At 59.4% G+C, this 19551-nt stretch overlaps 1 protein-coding gene across 1 annotated transcript; it reads left to right on the top strand.

Annotated features, from left to right (window-relative positions):
- Positions 1 to 11219: 11219 nt before the first annotated feature.
- On the top strand, positions 11220 to 18350 carry LOC120388164 (mRNA decay activator protein ZFP36L2-like). Its single transcript, XM_039509795.1, has 2 exons — positions 11220 to 11327; positions 14777 to 18350. Exons 1-2 carry the CDS (start codon positions 11274 to 11276, stop codon positions 15578 to 15580), a joined length of 858 nt encoding a protein of 285 aa, XP_039365729.1. The 5' UTR covers positions 11220 to 11273; the 3' UTR covers positions 15581 to 18350.
- Positions 18351 to 19551: the final 1201 nt, after the last annotated feature.

Genomic DNA, 19551 nt, shown 5'->3' with positions numbered 1-19551 from the left:
TCCATTTAGGTGTCAGAGGGGCCAGATCCCCAGCTGGTGTAAACCGGCCTTGCTCCATTTGGGTGTCAGAGGAGCCAGATCCCCGGCCCGTGTAAACCGGCCTCGCTCCATTCAGGTGTCAGAGGAGCCAGATCCCCAGCTGGTGTCACCCGGCCTCGCTCCATTCGGGTGTCAGAGGAGCCAGATCCCCGGCTGGTGTCACCCGGCCTCGCTCCATTCGGATGTCAGAGGGGCCAGATCCCCGGCTGGTGTAAACCGGCCTTGCTCCATTCGGGTGTCAGAGGGGCCAGATCCCCGGCCAGTGTAAAACAGCCTCACTCCATTTGGGGGTCAGAGGGGCCAGATCCCCAGCTGGTGTAAACCAGCCTCACTCCTTTGGAGTCAATGGGCCCGATCCCCAGCTGGCTCAATCAACGTTGCTCCATGTAACTTAGTTTTATTTCTTAGGAGGATGACAGTAGGACCTAGGAGCCGCAGCTGAAATCCAGGTCCCATTGTGCTGGGGGAGGGGATGCACAGCCACAGAGCGAGAGACAGTCTCTGCCCCCAGAGAACTTCCAGTCGAAATGAGGGGGGGAGGGGAAACTGAGGCACTGAGCGGCGATGCGACTTGTCACCCAGCAGACCAGCGGAAAAGCTGGGAAGAGCAGCTAGGTGTGCGGAGTCCCAGCTCAGAGCCCCTCGCCCGCACGTCAGCGGAGCAGCGTCAGCCTGCGCCAGCTGAGCATCCGGCCCCCATGGCGCTCTGGGGTGGAGTGGGGGGAAACGGAGGGTGAATGTGGCTCAGGCCAGACCCCTAATAGCCCATTGATCAGCAACATGCAGCGCTGGGGGGCGGGGAACTGGTGTGTTCCCACCTGCAGCCCCTCTCCTGGGAAGCCGGATCCTCGGGGCTCAGAGCAGCAGCTGCTCCCGGAAGGGCTCCCGGCTCCCAGCCTTTGTTGCTGTTCCAGTCTGCTTAGCAGGACCCCGTCCCCTCAGCCCTTTGGTAAAGCCCAAATTCCCCCCCCCCCTTTAAAATCCCGGCCTCCTCCGCCTTCGAAATAAAACCCAGGGAGCAGGAAACTTTCCCTTCAAAGGCACTTTCCGCCACATTAGCTGGGAAGAAGCCTGTGACTGTAGGGGATGCTGCTTTGTCCAGAAAGAGGTGGCTGGCCTGGTTGGGGGGGGGGGGGCGCATTCATAGCCACAACCCCCCTCCCCCACTGTTCTAAGGGTTCCCTCTCCCCATGTGCTTTATAGGTAAATCTTTACTCCTGGGGGAGAGATTCCCCCCTCTGCTGCTTTTCTCCATCCCTTTAAGAGGGGGCCTGAAGTGGAAAGGGGGAAAAAAATCCCCGTTTGTCATAGGAAATTCACGTCCGCCGACCCGAGTGGCGGGACAGTGACGCTAGAGATAGAAGTGGTATCGTAATTATATCTACAGCCCCGGACTGAGATCAGGGCCCCCTCTTGTGTCAGGCGCTGCACAGGGATGGATCAAAATCAGGGCCCCCGTTGTGCAGACCATAACTGAGATCAGGGCCCCCCTTATGCCAGGCGCCGCAGAGACCCCGATTGAGATCAGGGTCCCATTGTGCCAGGTGTGGCACAGACATACTGAGAGCCAGACGCTCCCTGGAGTCTACTCAGGCACTGAAAGGGGAAACTGAGGCACAGAGCGGGGACGTGACTTACCCAAGGTCACACAGCAGGTGGGGTAGTAGAGCTAGGAATAGAACCCAGGAGTCCTGGGGGGCCCCAGTCCCCCCCTGCACTAACCACTAGACCCCACTTCCCTCCCAGAGCTGGGGCTAGAACCCAGGAGTCCTGACTCCCAGCCTTGTAAAGCTCTCGTGCGCTTTTCACCAGCGATGCCCATCGTCAGCTCTTCTAGCCATGTGTGAATTTCGCCTTCCCCTGGATTGTCCATTTCAAGGTGATGGGGGACAGGGCAGGGGCGGGCGAGTGGGTCTCTGCTCCGAGCCGGGCTGGGAGAGCTCCCCAGTTCCCACACCGGAGCACTGCCTTCAAGTGTGTGCCTTCGGCACTCGAATGCGTGTCCTTTGCCACATGTATTTCAGGCGTGCGGTGTACTGGACACATGTGACCCCTCGCCGCGCTGCTCTGGAGCAAAGGGAAGGAATTCTTCCCATTGTTCAGATGGGGGAAATGAGTCATCACCAATCGCACAACGGGGAACAGAACCCAGGAGTCCAGGCTGGCGGTTTCCTTCTCTAACTCAGCCTCACATGAGCCCAGAGAACCCAGGTGTCCTGACTCACTGCGCTGACCACGAACCCGCACTCTCTTCTTCCACATTGAACCCAGGAGTCCTGATTCCCAGCCCTCCCCCTCTAACCAGTAGAAACCACTCCCCTCCCAGAGCTGGGGAGAGAACTCAGGAGTCCTGGTTCCCAGGCCCCCTGATCTAACCACTAGATCCTGCTCCCCTCCCGAAGCCAGGAATAGAACCCAGGAGTCCTGACACCCAGCCCCCACCCCACCCCACCCCACCCCACCATTAGATGCAGTTCTAAAGTAACCTGGCTTGAGGGGGGGGAGCTGATGCAGCCAGTGGGGAGGGGGGCTACAGGGGCCCTGCAGTGGGAGGAGGGACAATCCTGCTGCTTGCCAGCTGAGGGCGCCGCTGCTGTATTTTAGCAGTCAGTGATGGCGCACGGGGGTTAGCTCACGTTAGGTGGCGAATGCCGCCTGTGCTCTCCAGGCCTCACCCGAGCCCAGGTCTGCACGGCTGCGGGTGCCGGGCTGGGCTTCGGTTTTGGTCTGCAATGGGCCGGGGAGGTGAATGGCGCCAGAACAGCATGGGGCTGCGGTGGTGGCCAGGCTGGGCAGCCGCGAGAGAACCCAGGAGTCCTGACTCCCAGCCGGCCCTGTTCTAACGCCCAAATGTCACTCCCCTTCCAGAGCCCGGGGCAGACCCTCTGGACTTGGAGGGAGCAGGCAGATCAGAGTCCCAGGGGACAGGTGTGGCGTGTTGTTAGTCTCATGTGTATTGTGGTAACACACGCAGAGTGGGTCTCCATCCTTCCAGCAGGGGGCAGCGTGTGAGTCCACCCCGCCCCACACACACACCCCCATCCCTACGCCGGACCTCCAGCAGGGGTGGACAGAGAGTCTCCGGGAGGACACCCCCCCCCACACACACCCATCCCTACGCCGGCCCTCCCGCAGGGGTGGACAGAGAGTCTCCGGGAGGACACCCCCACACACACACACCCCCATCCCTACGCCGGCCCTCCAGCAGGGGTGGACAGACAGTCTCTGGGAAGACACCCCCACACACGCCCCCACATCCCCACCCCCAGATCACAGTTCCTCCAGCAGGGCCAGCCACACACACACACGCCAGGCCTCCAGCAGGGGGCAGCTTTGCACTGGGGTAACTTGACTGTAGCTAAGTGGCACTAACTGCAGTGACTTGGGGGGGGGTCTGACCTGGAAACTAGCCCCACCACTCTGGCAACCACTCTCCCCCCGCCACAAGTCACTAGTGCAATGTGGCTTGCCCCAGGGCCCAAAGAACCCCCGGGGTTTGCCCACCCCCGAAGTCATTCACACCGGCACAAAGTGCTTCTCATTCATCCCGCGTTGCGCCGGGCACGAACGACCCAGCCAGGCGGCTAATAAGCGCCAGGGTTAGACAAGCCCTGAGATCATCGCAGGCTGCAGGGTGCTGGACAGACAAGGGTGGGAGGGTCCCCCTCTGCACCCATCCATCCCGCGGGGTATTGTATCGTTCCCATGTGCACCAAAGGCATTTTCCCAGCCAAGCAGACAAAGCCCCTTTCAAACCGGGCGGCCTCCCCTTTGAGCCCCGGACAGATGTTCCAGCTCGGCGGGGGGCCGCCAGAAATCCCATCTCCAGGCCCCTCCCCGCCTCCTTCCACGGGGGCATCTGAGTCTCTCTTCTGCCGCTTTATTCGGCTTTATTCGCTCCCCCGCTGGCCCCAGAAACAGAGGAGTTGGGGGCACGCCGGCCTGGCGACTCCCGAGCACGGACGGTCAGACCAGTTTCGTCCACTGTTTTCCCGGGGCGTCATTTCAGAAAAATTCAGGGGGAGGGGGTAAAGTCGTGTCAGGATCTAAAACATGGTGTGTGATTATTGTAGGATACCCGTCGGGGGGGGGGGGAAGGGGGGCGAAGGGGAGGCATGATGGGGCCTATGGGGCTATGAAAAGTCTGGAAGGGGAAACCAAGATCGGGTGTTGGGGGGCAACTGCCCCCCCTTGTCCGGTAGCATCTGATGCTCCGGCAGTTTTCCATTAATTTGGGGAGGCAAAGGTGTCTCGATGTCGATGGCATCTGGGGGGCTTTTAGAGGGGGGAGGGGGAACAGTTCAAATCTGTTTTGTAAATGGCCAGACCTCCTGCTTGGATTTTCTTTTTTTTTTTAATTGCCTTGATTTCAGAGTGTAAAAAAAAGGACAAATTTGAAATGGTTTCGATTAGCTGGAACCAAACCCAGCCGGTGCTCGCGCGTGTGTGTGTGTGTGTGTGTGTGTGTGTGTGTGTGTGTGTGTGTGTGTGTGTGTTTCAGCAGGGGATCAGTTTTGTGTGTGTGTGTGTGTGTGTGTGCGTGCGTGAGTTTCAGCAGATCAGTTGTGTGTGTGTTTCAGCAGGAGATCAGCTGTGTGTATGTGTGTGTGTGTGTTCCAGCAGCAGATCAGCCGTGTGTGTGTGTGTGTGTGTGTGTTTCAGCAGATCAGCTGTGTGTGTGTGTGTGTTTCAGCAGCAGATCAGCCGTGTGTGTGTGTGTGTGTGTGTGTGTGTGTGTGACCCAGATGATGCTTGAGCCACAAGGAGGCTAAAACCTTTGCCATGATGATGATGAAGAAACTCCCCCCTGTCCCCCAATTTTGGCTTTTTGTCCCAATTTGAGATGAATCCCCTCCCCCACCCCCTCGAATCCGCTGTCCGGCCTGTTCTCCGAGGGGCAGGGCGTGGGGCTGCCAATGGCTGTCCTGCCAGTCGTGTCCCATTGCATTCACCGGCTGGGCGTTTCCTCCTGCGGGGATGTGTCCCATCCCCCGCAGTGCCGCATGGCGCTTCTGTCGCCCCCTAGTGGCGGGTGGTTGATGCGCCTGCTCCAGCCCTGGGTAACCCAGCTGGGTCGTCTAGCTCCAGCTGCGGAGGGCAAGAATCCAGAGGTCCAGGGCGTTACAGGTGCGTTACAGGGCACGGGGCCCCTTGGCTAGTCTGACCTGTAGTCAGTGCCGGCTCCATTGACTCGGGGTGACGCTAGGGGGCGCTGTGCTGCAGGAGAGCCGGGCGGGGGCTCAGCGGGGGCGCTCTCCCCTCTGAAACCGTTCTAACTCTGCCACCCCAGTGCGGCACTAGGGGGCGCTGTGCTGCAGGGGATGGTTCATTCAGTAGGGGGCGCTCTGCCCTGGCAGTCCGTGCCGGCTCCAGTGCGGCACTAGGGGGCGCTGTGCTGCAGGGGATGGTTCATTCAGTAGGGGGCGCTCTGCCCTGGCAGTCTGTGCCAGCCCCAGTGCGGCACTAGGGGGCGCTGTGCTGCAGGGGATGGTTCATTCAGTAGGGGGCGCTCTGCCCTGGCAGTCAGTGCCAGCCCCAGTGCAGCACTAGGGGGCGCTGTGCTGTGGGGGATGGTTGGTTCAGTAGGGGGCGCAAACTGATGTCACCTCCTTCCTGGCCTGCCTGAGCCCCGCAGGGCTGGAGAGTCGGACTCATGTTCCCAGGTCTGCAGGGGGTGTGAGGGGAGGAGGTCACGCTCCCCTCCCAGAGCCGAGTGTAGAACCCAGGAGTCCTGACTCCCACCCACCCCCTCTACTCTCACCGCAAGGTTCCCCTCCCTGAGCTGGGAATAGAACCCAGGAGTCCTGGCTCTCAAGCCCTGCTCTAACCACTAGACCCCACTCTCCTCCCTGAGGCTGAAGGAGAAAACCCTGCGCTCCAGGTGTAGCTGGAAGCAGTAGTGGAGGAAGAGATGAAATAGGTGCGCTGTCCCTTTAAAAGAGCCAGGGTCTGTGTATAGCGGGGCGTTCCGGGCCAGCTGTTGGCTATTAGCCAGGCCAGCACATGCCTTCAGTGCTGCTGGGAGGGGGCCCGAGGGAGTCACAGCCTTTGCTGTTGCCTGGGGTGATGAAGATGGATAGGGGGGAACGGCACAGAGCCCCAAGGCAAAGCCTGGGAGAATCCCAGCTCAGCCCCACCCACATGGCCCCAATGAAGCGCCCGGAGACGTGTGGTCCTGCCACATCTGCCCAGCCACTGGAGACGTGTGCAAGGAAAGTGCCTGGCTGCAGGGCCGAACTCCCATCTCCTGGGCTCCTCGAGCCCCGGCAAGGGAACAGGGCATGCTCACAGCCCAGAGCTGGGGATGGAACCCAGGAGTCCTGGGTCTCACCTGCCGGGGGGGGGGCTGGAAATAGAACCCAGGAGTCCTGATTCCCAGCCCTGCTTCACACTAACCCACCAGACCCCACTCCCTTCCCAGAGGCAGGGACAGAACCCAGGAGTCCTGGCTCAGAGATGCGCCCCCCCCCCTCCTTTCTTTTATCCACTAGCCCTCACTCCAATAGAACCCTGGAGCCCGGAGTCCCATGTGGACTCTCTGAATTCAGTTTAGTTTAAGCCTGATCCTGACGGGGGACGGGGGGGCAGGCGGAGGATGCAAGGAGGAGAATGAGTCCTGGGGGAGGGGAGGACACGGAATCCCCCCTCCGGGGGAACGGGGGCGGGGGGTTATCGGTGCAGGTGCCGCAGAGGCAGCGGTTGGCCTGAAGCCGTTGGGTTCTGCGGTCGAGCCGGGAAGCCCTCTGCTCTAATCAGGAAGCGCCGGGGCCCGGCTGGTGCTAACTGTTCTGCAGCTCCCCGGGCTCAGAGCCAGAGGGGCTGGGGGAGTGTCCCCTGCCACGCACCCACCTAAGCCTTGGCGCCACCCTGCCACATCTGCCCAACAGCTGGAGACGTGTGCGGGGAAAAGGCCCATGGTGGCCTCCGGGACCAGGAGTGAGTCCTGGCACTTGCCTGGGTGCTGGAACGAGGGGGGCTGCCGCACCCCCTGGCTTGAAATGGTTTCCATTGTATGCAGGGTTTACAGTTTGCTTCAGTGGCTCTCGGGGTTCCCCTGCGTACTTGTGCCCTGTGCCAATCCTACCATGCTCCAGGGCTGGGAATGCAAATCCTGCACTAGCGACCTGGTGTGCAAATCTGCCTGCACGGTGGGTGTGCAAATCCTGGCACTAGTGGCCAGATGTGCAAATCTGCCTGTTGGTGTGCAAATCCTGCCCCGGAGAACTGGTGTGCGAATCTGGCTGCATGGTGGGTGTGCAAATCCTGCCCTGGAAAACTGGTGTGCAAATCTGTCTGCATGATGGGTGTGCAAATCCTGGCACTAGTGGTCAGATGTGCAAATCTGCCTGTTGGTGTGCAAATCCTGCCCTGGAGAACTGGTGTGCAAATCTGCCTGCACCTCCTGGCACCAGTGACCTGGTGTGGAAATCCTGGCACCAGTGACCTGGAGTGCAAATTGATCTGCACTGTGTCTGTGCAAATCCTGGTGCTAGTGAGCTGGTGTGCGAATCCTACTATGCTCAGGAGCGGCTCTAGACATTTTGCCGCCCCAAGCACAGAGGGTCCGCTGAAGCCGCGGGACCAGCGGACTCTCTGCAGGCACGCCTGCGGGAGGTCCACCAAAGCCGCGGGACCAGCGGACCCTCCGCAGGCGTGCCGCCGAAGGCACCCTGCCTACCACCCTCGTGGTGCCGGCAGAGCGTCCCCCGCGGCTTGCCGCCCCTGACTATGCTCCATGGCTGGGAATGCAAATCCTGCCCTCGGGACCTAGTGTGCAAATCCACCTGTATTGTGAGTGGGCAAATCCTGGCGCTAGTGCCATAGTGTGCAAACGCTACCGTGCTCAGGGCCTAGGAGTGTGCAAATCCTGCTGCAGTTGGTGGCGACTAGGCCCTAGCACATTTCACTCGCTCAGAGTGTAAACCCTGGTGCTAGTGCATCGATGTGCAAATCCCACCATGCTCAGGGGCCGGGGCATGTGGATCCCAAGCGCTGGGAGCATGCACCTCACGGCCGACAGACCAACCACACACCAGTGGTGCAAACACGCAACACTCCCCACCCACCCAACCCCCCCGAGACTGAAGCTGAGCTAAATTGAGCAGCAGATATACCCCAACGCTCTCGCCACGCATCCTCCGAGGCTGGGTTGGTTCCTCCGGCCCGTTCGCTCGCTCCTGTGACTATCAGCTCAGCCCAGCTGGCAGCCAACGGGCTCGCGGGGGGAAGAGCAGGAGAGATAGCGGGACTATGACACGCTGTTTATGTTCAGCCGGCTCTTAGCTCCTCCTTGCCCCTACTGCTTTTGGGGTGCCCAGCAGCTGCGCAAGGCTCCGGGGGTTGGAGGGGGGTCTCCCCCTAGCTATGAAGCTTGGGTTTGGTGGGCAAGGGAGACAGGGACACTGGGTCCATCTAACTTGGCACCCCCAAATCCAGACCAATGGGCCCATCAGTCTGGTATCACCCCCTCCCTTCTGCCCCGGCTCCAGCCAGAGTGGCATCTACTTCAGTCTCTCCCAGGGGACCACTAGGGGGTGGGGAGGAGGGTTATGGGTGGGCAAGCCCAGGGGAAAAGGACTCAGCTCATTAACGATGGTAGCGGAGGTTAAAATAACCCCTGGTTAGAGCAAGGTGGGCTGGGATCAGGTCTCCTGGGTTCTCCTTCTGGGTCGGGAAGGAAGTTGAGCCGAATAGTTTAAAGTTGGGGGGTAAGTGGGGTCAGGACTCCTGGGTTCTATTCCCAGCTCTGGGAGGGGAGTGGGCTATAGTGGTTGGAGCAGGAGATCACCTAGACCCTCACCACTCCCCTTCCAGAGCTGGGGTAGAACCCAAGAGTCCTGACTCCCCACCCCCCTGTTCTAACCACTGGACCACACTCCCCTTCTAGAGCTGGGGATAGAACCCAGGAGTCCTGACTCCCAGAATGCCCTGCTCTAACCCCTGGACCACGCTGCCTCCCAAGACTTTCTGCCCAACACTGCAGCAGCAACTGCACCAGGGCTGCGGCAGGGCGGGGCTGGGTGCTGTTTGTGACCGTTGCCTGAACGATTTTACAGCGGCGGGTGCCAGGCGCCGCAGAGTCATGGGATGGGAATACCCGAGCTGGCAGCTGTTGGCCAGGAGGGGAAGTGGTGGGAAAGGAAGGGGATGGAGGGGGGAGAAGCTACGTGGAGGGTGAATGTGGGGTCGGTGGCACAGACGGGTTGTAATAAATTATTTTGCCTAGAGACGTTGCCCACCGATGCCAGGGGAAAGGGCACTGGGGTTTGCATCATCAACTGTATTTTCAGGCTCGCGGTGAAAGAGCTCTTGAGAAAGAATCTCGTGTGTGGGTGCATGCGTGTGCACATGCGTGTGCTTTCCCCTCTCAACAGCCCCCGCTCCGTGTCCCAGCTGGGAGCGGCTCGATGCAGGACGCTCAACCCCTGGTCATGCTTTTACAATGCCAGAGAGGCAGGATAGCCCAGGGTTTGGGGTGCCAGTCGGGGACTTAGAAGACCCAGATTCAGTCAGCTGCTCTGCCACAGACTCTCTCCGTGCCCTTAAGCAAGTCACTTAGCCGTGCCTCAGTTTCCCCCAGCTGTGCAATGGGGGAAGGGACAGCTTAGTGGTTTGAGCATTGGCTCACTAAACCTAGGGTTGTGAGTTCAATCCTGGGGCAAAAATCTGTCTGGGGATTGGTCCTGCTTTGAGCAGAGGGTTGGACTAGAGACCTCCTGAGGTCCCTTCCAACCCTGCTAGTCTATGAGAGCACAGCTCTGCCACACAGGGAGGGTAAAGACAACAGCAACGGGGGGCCCCCCAGGGCACAGAGGGCTATTTGCTCCTGCCTTGCCCCTCATGCCATCACCGGCACCGCTGGGAAGTGGGCACCACAGACACCTGGATTTGACCCGGAAGCACTTTGTGCCCACTTAAATGACTGAGCCAGGGACGGGGGATCAGGCCCGAGAGGCAGGAAGGGAAGCACAGCCAATGGGGTGAAAACACCTGATTTACTGGCCCTTGGCAAAGCTCCACCAGAGGCCAGGGGCATTTTCCCATTGCCATTAGATGCCCACAGCTGGCCCGTGCCCACTGACATGGGCTCTGGGACCCGCCCCCCTCCCAGGGTCCCAGCCTGAGCTCCGCCCCAAATAACATCGACACTGGGATTTTATAGCCCCCCCCCCGAGGCCCGCGCCAGCGGACACAGGCCAGCCTGGGCGTTCTCTTGCAGTGTAGATGTACCCACTGGGGCCAGACCCCCAGCTGGGGTAAGCCGGCCTGGCATGGATATCAGAGGAGCGACCCTGATCTACACCAGCAGAGGACATCAGTGCCTTTAAATGTGGGCAGGACGACATATAGGGCCCATACAGATCTCGGCGAGTTTTTGAGGGGTAACGACGGCTGCCCCCTCTCTACTGGGGGTATGGGTAGCTAATTTTCCCAGCTACAGCAGGGTTAGAACACACCATCCCCAAGTCCAGGCAGCCCCATTGTTCTGGCTGAAGGAGAATCTCCATTTGCAGTATAGGGGGACTGGCTCACAGAGGCACAGCTCCGGTTCCACCCGGAGGAAGGCAGCAGTCCACAGACACACCAGCCAGCTTGCTGCAAGAGGCTTCCCATCCAAAAAGCCTGAAACACTTTACAAAGAGAGGGACCCACCCCATTTACATGTGGGCAAACTGAGGGACAGAATGGGGAAATGACATGGTAAGGGTCACACTCCAGCTCCAGGAAAAGAACTCAGGAATCCCGACTCCCAACCCTCCTGCTCTAACCACTACAGCCCACTCTCCCCCCAGAACTGGGGAGAGAACCCAGGAGACGTGACTCTCAGCCCCCCCCATGCTCTAACCACTAGACCCCACTCCTCTCCCAAAGCTAGGATAGAACCCAGGAGTCCTGGCTCCCAGCCCCCCCTCGCTCTAACCCCTAGACCCCACGCCCAGCCCTGGGAAAAGAACCCAGGAGTCCTGGCTTCTCGCCTCAGCCTCCACTGTGGCTGCAGCCATGCATGGGAATGTTGCTGCGTGAAACACGCCCCCACACACATACCCCCTTCCCTGGCTCACCATGGCCACGCCCACCCCGCTATCCGCCCCGCCCCTTTCCCGGGAGGGGGCGGAGCTAAGGGGCCGCGCGCGGCTGCAAGCGCTGGCTCTTTAAAAGCCCTCCACGCGGGCCTGGCCCGGAGCTACCGCGCCGAGAGCCGCAGGAGCCAGCCGGGGCCCGGGGAGGAGACGATGCCCTCGGATCTGCTGACCCCCTTCGTGGAGCTGGACGATCCTCTGTGCCAGGTGGGGCTGCCACTTGCAGGGGGGGGTCTCTGCTCCTCCCTCCTGTTTTCCCGCCATCCTGCCCCAATGGGCTTTTGTTACCCCCCTCCCAGTGCCTGGCCGGGGCGGGGGGTGATCTCCGGCTTGGGGAGGCCAGGCCCCCTGAGCTGCACCCCGGCCTTTAAAGGGGGCGAAGATCCTGAAGCAAGAAAGTCCCCCCCCCCCCCAAGAAAGTCTCTGCTGGTTTAGTTACGGTGCAGCCTGATCTGGTTCTCCATGTGCTCCCGGCTGCCCTGCCCCGGGGTGGGGTGGGGTGGCGGGGCTGCTAGTGTGTGAGTTGGTGCCACGCTTCCCCTCCTGGGCAGGGGGGCGGAATAAGGCCTCTTCTTCCAGCCCCGCTCCCTGTGAACTCCACGGCTGGCTGGAAGCGCTTTCTCGCCGTGCCTCGATTTCCCCCTCCCCCGGCTGGACTGCAATGGAAATACGTGACCAGGCAGTCCGTTAGCTTGTGTGGGTCACTGGGCTGGCTGATCGTTCCGGGGGCAGGATTGGGCCCAGCATGAGGGGCGAGAAACGGTGCCGAGGTTTGTAAGAAGCCAGGCAGGATTTGCACCTAGGTGTCCGGACAGGCAGCATGGAGATTTAGCTGGGGATTGGCCCTGCTTTGAGCAGGGGGTTGGACTGGATCCCTCCTGAGGTCCCTTCCAACCCTGATCTTCTAGGATTTCAAGCTGGATGGGTGCTGGAAACAGGGGTGCGCCCCCCCCCCCGGCTTCAGTGCATGGTTTGCAGCTTGGATCAATGGCTCTCAGCCTCCCCCTCACTACAAATTGTCCCCTCCCTGTGGCTCCTAGCACGGTTGTAGCTGCTCAGAGCTGGGATGGTTTGGGGCGGAGGGTGTCTCTTTCCTCCCTAATCTGCCTGCCGGAGGCTGGGCCCTCAGCGGATGTGAGCTGGGTCTCGCTGCAAACAGGACACCTGCTGGGGATCTGACCCTGGCTTTCAGAGATTCCCACCCCACCCCTCTGGCTTTCCCCAACTCCTGGGGTGCAGCAGCCCAAGGCAGGCCCCTCTGCTCCGAGCAGTGGTGCTCTGCTCGGGGCGGAGGGGGGATACAAGACACCCGAGCGCTTTATTAAACGCCCAGTGTGAAACTGGAGCGCAAAGCAACAGTAAGAGGCTCCGGGGCAGAGCCAGGCTGGGACTGGCTCCCGGCTAGGAACTTCAGCCGCATGGGCCAGGCTTGTGTTCTCTGCAAGGTTTCGACCTGGGGGAGCCGGGAAAGTAGGAACCGTTTTCTCCTCCTGTGCCGCGGTGCCGTGTCCTGGCGTTTCTGGAGCATGAGAACGGGCTGACGTGGTGGGGCCCCCTTTGTTCAAACCGTCTCCCTGCTGGGACCTGGGACTAAGCCCAGCTCAGGGGGGCAGATGGGCCCCACACCTACTGACTTCGATCGGGGCCACGCCTGGAACGGTGAACCAGCCTCTGGCCTCCCCTCTGGACGAAGCCCTGGTAGAAGCCAGGTTGTGTACACCCTGCCCCCTCTCCCCCAAGGGCCCGGTGCCCGTCTCCGCTGCCTAGAGCATTCCCTAAAAGGTGGGTCTGCTTGTATTACATGGAATATGGTAGCCGCCAAAGGCCCCGGTGCACAGCCCCTGAAAAGGTCACCGTCTCTGGCCTGTTACACCAGTGCATCTCCAGCGGTGGGCGCTCTCCTACTGGGATGTTGGAGTCGCCAAGGTGGTGTAAATCTGAACCAAAATTTAGATATGGGGTGCATGGGGAAACTGAGGCACGGGGGTGGGAAACTTGCCCAAAGTGGCCCTGGCAGCAGATCTGAGAATAGAACCCAGGAGTCCTTGTCTGGCACACCCCCTGCTCCACTCCAGTGCCCACATTAATGCTTCATTAGCTAGGAGCACTGTGGGGGGGAGCCCTCCCCCCACATGTCCCCTAGATGTCCAAGCTTCCCACCCACACTGGATGGGGGAGCGGCTCCTTGCTGCGCCTCTAGTCAATGATCCTTCCCTGCCCCATCGGGAGCCACAATCTACGGTCCTGCAGGCCCCAGACGGGGTAATTGGCTAATTGCATGAGCCGGGCAGTCCAGACGGAGCCCCTGCAGATGTCTGAGCCGGCGGCGCATGGCTCAGCTCCCGCTCCCAGGCCTTAATCAGCTGGGGCAAGTGCATTGTGGCCTCCTGGTGTGGCTCCTGGGTCAGAGCTGTCAGATCCGCCCCCTAAACTGTTTGGCTGCTAAGGTCTCTGTGTGGCTGGCTCCCTGCCATGAGCCAGGGCCTGCTGAGAGCAGCTGTGGGGCAAGAACCCCTCCCCCCATGTCAAAACCCCTTGGAAATCCTTGCCAGCGGCCTAGAGGGTCTAGGAAACACAGCTGCACCCTTCTGATTCCATCCAGCAGAGGGCAGCTGTCACGGAGTCGTGTCGTCCCCCCCCGTGTGCTTCCCACAGAGAGTCCGCCCAGGCAGAGTCCTGGGGAAGCCAGAGGGTCCTGCCCCCCACTTCGCAGTCAGACGTGACTCGTAGCCAGCCACTAAGACAGAGGTTTAGTCGATGACAGGAACAGGGTCTAAAACAGAGCTTGTAGGTACAGAGAACAGGACCTCTCAGCTGGGTCCATTCTGGGGGGCAGTGAGCCAGACCCCCACGTCTGCCCTCACTTCTCGTCCCCAGCCAGCTCCAGACTGACACCCCCTCCAGCCCCTCCTCTCTGCTGAGTTCCTTTCCTGGGCCAGGAGGTCACCTGACCTCTTTGTTCTCCCCCGCCTTTAGCATCCCCTTGCAGGGGGGAAGGGTCCCCCTGGCCATTAATTGCCAGGAGACAGAGTCATCCAGAAACTGAGGCACCCACCCAGTATTCAGAGGAAACATTAAGAACAGTCCCACTTTGTCACAGCAGTGTGCTCGCCTCCTCCCATGCCCTGTGAGGACCCCCCCAGTGTCTGTAAAGAACTTTGCTACCAGACGTCCCTACTGTGAAGGTGGGGAAACAGAGGCACGGAGAGGGAGGGAAGCGGCTTGCCTTGTGTGAATCAGTGCTGGGGGTGGGGGCATGGAACCCAGGAGTCCTAAGGCCACTTCCCAGCCTGTGCTCTAACCACTAGGCCATCCAGCCTTCTGCTTCACAGCTCACCAAGGAAGCACAAACTAGTGGGTGGCACACTGTTGGGGGGTCTTCCCCGCCCCCCTCAATCCCCAATCAACAGGGTTTTCTGGTTGCTGATGCTTAGGATGGTGCCTGAGGTTTGGCTTCGTTATTCACCGCCGCAGGCGTACGGCCGCCCTCGGCCTGGCGTGTGGGGCTCAGCCAGGGGCCGTCCGGTCTGTTTTTTGGTTGGGGGCAGGGTTTCCCCCCTTCAGCTCAGCCTGTTTCTGCTAATGGCCGTCCCCAGCCTCGCAGCCGGTGGTGTGTTGCCTCCTCTAACCGACTCCCCTTTCCTCTGCCCTTACAGGCCTTCCTGAGGTTGAACGTGGGAGAGGAGCCTGGCCCCACGGCGAGATGCCCGGTGGGATACCAGCGCACCTTCTCCGCCTGCCCGGCGGCACCGTCCGGCAGCGCCGAGCCCCTGGACGATGCCCTCTGGTCTCTCCCCGGCCAGTGGGACTGGGCCCCGGCGCTGCCCCGCACCAGCCTCCAGCGCATCCCGTTCCGGGCGGAGCGCTCGGCCAGCGTGATCGAGGGCTGTGGGGAGGGGGCGGCGGCCGCCTCGTCCCGCTACAAGACGGAGCTGTGCCGCACCTACGAGGAGAGCGGGGTCTGCAAGTACGGGGCCAAGTGCCAGTTCGCCCACGGGGCCGGGGAGCTGCGGGGCCTGAGCCGGCACCCCAAGTACAAGACGGAGCTGTGCCGGACCTTCCACACGGCCGGCTTCTGCCCCTATGGCTCCCGCTGCCACTTCATCCACAACGCCGACGAGCAGCGCCAGCCCCCGCGCCTGGGGGGCCGCTCCCCCTCCTTCTCCCGCAGCGCCTCCCTGCCACCCTCGCCGCCCGGGCCCTGCCGCTGCCCTGCCGGGGAGCCCCCCTGTTTGGTCTTCTCGGCCACCGCCGCTCTGGGCCAGGACGGAGCAGGGGGGGCTCCGGCCGCCCCTGATGCCTTCGTCTTCCCCGGGCAGCTGTTGCTGCAGAGGAGCCCTTCCTCCGACTCCCTCTCGGATCAGGAGGACTCGGGAGGCAGCAGCGGGTCGGAGTCCCCGGAACTGGGGCCCGGCGGGCGCCGGCTCCCCATCTTCAGTCGCCTGTCGGTCTCCGACTAGCAGGTGTGCAGCGACCCTCCGGCGTGGGCCCTGCCCCCCACCCTCTGCTGGGCCTAACGCTTAGGTCGCTGCCTCTCTGCCTAGAGGCTGGGGCCGGTGGGGAGCTACCGTATCGGGTCAGAGCTGAAGGGGTTAATCGGTTCCAGGGTTGAGTGTGTTGGGGCAATAACCTCGGCACTGCCCCCTCTGGGATCATAGGCCAGATCGTCTCCTTCTGGTGTAAATCTGGGCTCATTCCATTCCACTCCCATTGGAGTCCCACCCCAGTATTGCAAAAGGGGAGAGAACTAGGCCTGGGAAGTGGGGGTGCTTCTCTCTCCCCGCCCCCCCACCCCCCCAATCACATGCCTCATACCATTGCTTATACCAGTGCATATTGCTGCTTTATGGGACCGGGGATAGAGTCTTGTAACCAACCATGCAAGGAGGAAAAACCTCTCCCCGGCTTTCACTGGTGAACACAGTCGGGGCTATTTTTGCTTGGGGGCGGGGGCGGCAGAGACCTCCTGACCTCCACATCTCTGCAGCCTGGGTCTGTGGGTGGATTCTGAGTCAGATCTCCTGACCCAGAGGCCACTGCTGGAAACTCAGATGCGTGGGACCTTGTGTCTTCCAAAACAAACAAAAAAAGGAAAGTGTTTTTTAACACAAATAGCCAAGTTGCTGTGATACGGGTTTTTGTGTGTGTGTGTGGGGGGGGGGGGGGCCTGATTCTGCTGCTCTGCATCTCGTGTGGGTATTTCCACCGGAGCCGGACGCTGCTGTGAGCTGCAGAGCCGGTGTGAACCGGTAGCTCCTTTTTGTAAGCTTTTGGGGAGCCTCTGGTGCCCCGGCTTTGGGCCAGCGCAGGAGGGTGGATGTGAAGTGAAATGGACGTGGTGCTGAAGCTCACGGGCCTCGTGTCTCCGAGCGGCCTAGGGCAGGGGAGGTGGGGAACCGAAAAGAAACCGCTTCCTGCTTCATTCCCTCAGGGTGGGCTGCTGGTGGTAGGAGGGTTGTAGTTTTTAAACAGATCGTGACCTCTACCCGAGAGCCCTTCTGAGCGTCCTGAACGAGCCGTGTGGCCTTGCTAGCCGCCGGTTGCAGCTGGGGGGCTCTGAGTCTGCCCACTAGGTGCTACTCTCCCTCAGGCTCGGAGGAGCTGGTTGCCACCATGTGGGGCTTGATGTGACTTAAACTTGCCAGTCAAACTCTGCACAGCCTGGCTGGGGCGGCAGCTGGCTCTCATCTTGCCAGCAGGGGGTGCTAGATTCCAGCAAGGGGAAGAGGGTGATTGGATTTCCCCCCCCTGTGGTGTCCAGATATAAGTGGGAAGTGGTCCCCTCCTCTCCTCCCTCCCTCGTGACATCCCAGGTTGGGAATCCATGTCCTGAGTCTTCCATTTGGCAAGTGATTTCTCCTCCCAAATTTGTCCTAACTTGGCTGGCCTGCCAGATTTCTGCCCCCAGCCCCTCTAATCTCCTCCCGAGTGGTCTGGATCCTCGTGGCGAGGAGGTAGAGCTGCCTCTTTGCATGTCAAGCGGGTGGAATATGGCAGGAAATTACCCAGCCTGGGGGACTGTCTGGGAGGAGGCAGAGCTGGTGTTCACCCTACCCACCGTCTACGCCAGGCGAGATTTCTCCAGGTAGCTCTGTTCCCGCCCAGGCCCTAACACAAGGAAGGGACAGATTCGTGCTCATAAGTCGTCTGCTCTGAGCTAAGCTGTTCAAACATCCAAACTCGCGGGCAAAACCTGCCTGTTTGTTTGGGAGCCGAGACCTTCAGCGAAGCTGACCCGGAGCTTATGGGCCGAATCGCTTTAGGGCCAGATTCTAAAAACCCAAATGGGCTCCTGAATTCTCCCCCCCACCACACACACACATCCCAACCCCATCATGTTTCAGATCCATCTGCCCCTCCTCGCTGGGCTGGGAATGGGGCAGTGTTTAGGCTAGGGTTTAATGTCCCAGTCCCTTCCAATAGGTAAGATGGCACCTCACCGGCTCTGCAGCGTCTGCCTGCTGACTGGCTAATCTAGGTGTCTTTCCCTGTTTCAACCCCTTCAGTTATTTTGAAGAAAGCCACTAATCTTTCAAAGGTAGAAGGCTTCCTCTGCTGGGATAGCGTCGCTGGGCTAGTAGCTAAGGCAAGGACTTTTCAAAGATGCCTTGGGGGTGGATTTGACGATCCCACTCCAGTGGGAATAGTCTGTTTTCCGCGCAACTGATCAGACCTGTGCATCGAAGGGCCGCTTTGTGTGAGGGGGTGGAAATTGACAGAATTTCTCCATGTGCGGATGCTCTATTCTGGAATAATTCATGCGCTTCCGAAGCAGAGCAGCCGTTCTGGAATAAAATTCGTTCTGAAATGGAGCAGGGACATGAGTAATTCTGCAAGGGTTATTCCAGTCAATATCCAGCCCTTCGTCAAATTTAGGTTTGAAAAGCCTCGATCTGTGTTTTTGTTTTAAATTATATTTTAAACTATTTATTGTCCTTTTTTTTTTTTAAATCCTATTTCTGATATTTGGAACCAAATCTTTGTAGAGGAGCATAAACTTATTTTAGTTTGTTTATCCTGCGCACTGGAACGTCAGGGCCAGCGCCTGCCTTAAGTACCTGACTGTAAACGTGCTGAATCTAACTTATTGCGAAATTGGTTTCCTGTTTATTTATAGTGGTTTCACTCTGCTTTTTTTTATAGATCTATAAAATTAATATAATGGGTGATTATTTTTTTATGGATTGTATCTATTTCCTGACTGTAATAAAACTGTCTCTTTTTTTTGTGCATCTGAGTCTCTGCTTAATCTTTTAAGCTGAAGGCTGGCTGTGTTTAATGGCTGTTTAGTATCACAGTAGCACTTACAGGGGAAGAATAATGCCAAACTAGGCCTTGATCTTGCACGTGTTTAACGTCAAGCTTCTGGCACCAAGCCCATGTTGAACTTTAAGCAGGCGTGTTAGAAGTTCAGCAAATCCCTGACTCCTAGGTTCCACTGACTGCACCGCTGCTTAAAATCTCTTGTAGCGCTCTCTGAGCAAAGACATTGTACGTAAAGACGGTGAAACTCCCTGTCGGTGGCTGATGCACAAGTCACCACCCTGCCTCCATTTCCCCACCTGTCAAATGGAGATATGCCTATCTATCTCCTAGAACTGGAAGGGACCTCGAAAGGTCATTGAGTCCAGCCCCCTGCCTTCACTAGCAGGACCACTGCCCTCCTTTGTGTAAAGCACTTTCAGATCTGCTGTGAATGCCAGGGGTTGCTAGGGCCACATCCTCACCCTTATGTTGAAAACCCTCTTTTTGACAAAAACATCTTGTTTGGGGGGGGGTTCCCCTGAAATTTTACAGTTTCAACAGACATTCTTGGAGGTGCATGTCTCTCTTCCTCCGCCCACCCCCCCGGACAAGTAATGGACTTAATTCCAGAGTGGGGGAGGTTTTCAAAACAGGAGTGAAGTGTTTTCTCTGACGGTGGCCTCCCATGTTCTAGAATTCCCCCTGATTCAGTCCATGTTGGGGCGAAAGCAATCCCCAGTGTGGATGTAATGGGGTGAGGCCGCTGCCTCGTCACAGACACAATGTGCTGTGGTTTTGTCTTGGGTACCCGTCTAGTGCCCTGGCACCTCCCAATCTCTACCCACCCCCTTAGCCTCACAACCCCACCGCCAGCTAGGACTGGGCTGCTAGTCCTGTTTGCTCTCCAAGCGACGTCTCCGACACGCACGTTATTGATCCTTCCCCCTTAGCCACTGGCCTGGCTGATGCTATTTCCGATGTAACCGGCTTCCCTGCCCCGCCCCCTGTTTTGGCCTGGAATCTTGTCCAAGAGCACAAGCCTTACAATCAAGTTGCTCTGTGACCAGCCAGCAATGTGGCCACAGAAAGACAAGAGCTGCCATGCTGGGTCAGGCCAGTTTTGCTCAATATCCTGTCTCTGCCGGGGGTTACGGGGAAGTGTACAGAACAAGGCAATTATGGCGTG

The sequence above is a fragment of the Mauremys reevesii genome, linkage group 22 (assembly GCF_016161935.1).
Source record: "Mauremys reevesii isolate NIE-2019 linkage group 22, ASM1616193v1, whole genome shotgun sequence".
NCBI lineage: Eukaryota > Metazoa > Chordata > Testudines > Geoemydidae > Mauremys > Mauremys reevesii.
The sequence above is the reverse complement of the archived record's forward strand: the minus strand, read 5'-3'. Positions and strand labels throughout refer to the sequence as shown.

What these genes read in the sequence shown, in the direction of transcription:
- LOC120388164 (XM_039509795.1), top strand. Translation starts at nt 11,274, where the DNA reads ATGCCCTCGGATCTGCTGACCCCCTTCGTGGAGCTGGACGATCCTCTG. An exon ending in TGGACGATCCTCTGTGCCAG is followed by an intron (nt 11,328 to 14,776) that starts GTGGGGCTGCCA and finishes CTGCCCTTACAG; the next exon opens with GCCTTCCTGAGGTTGAACGT.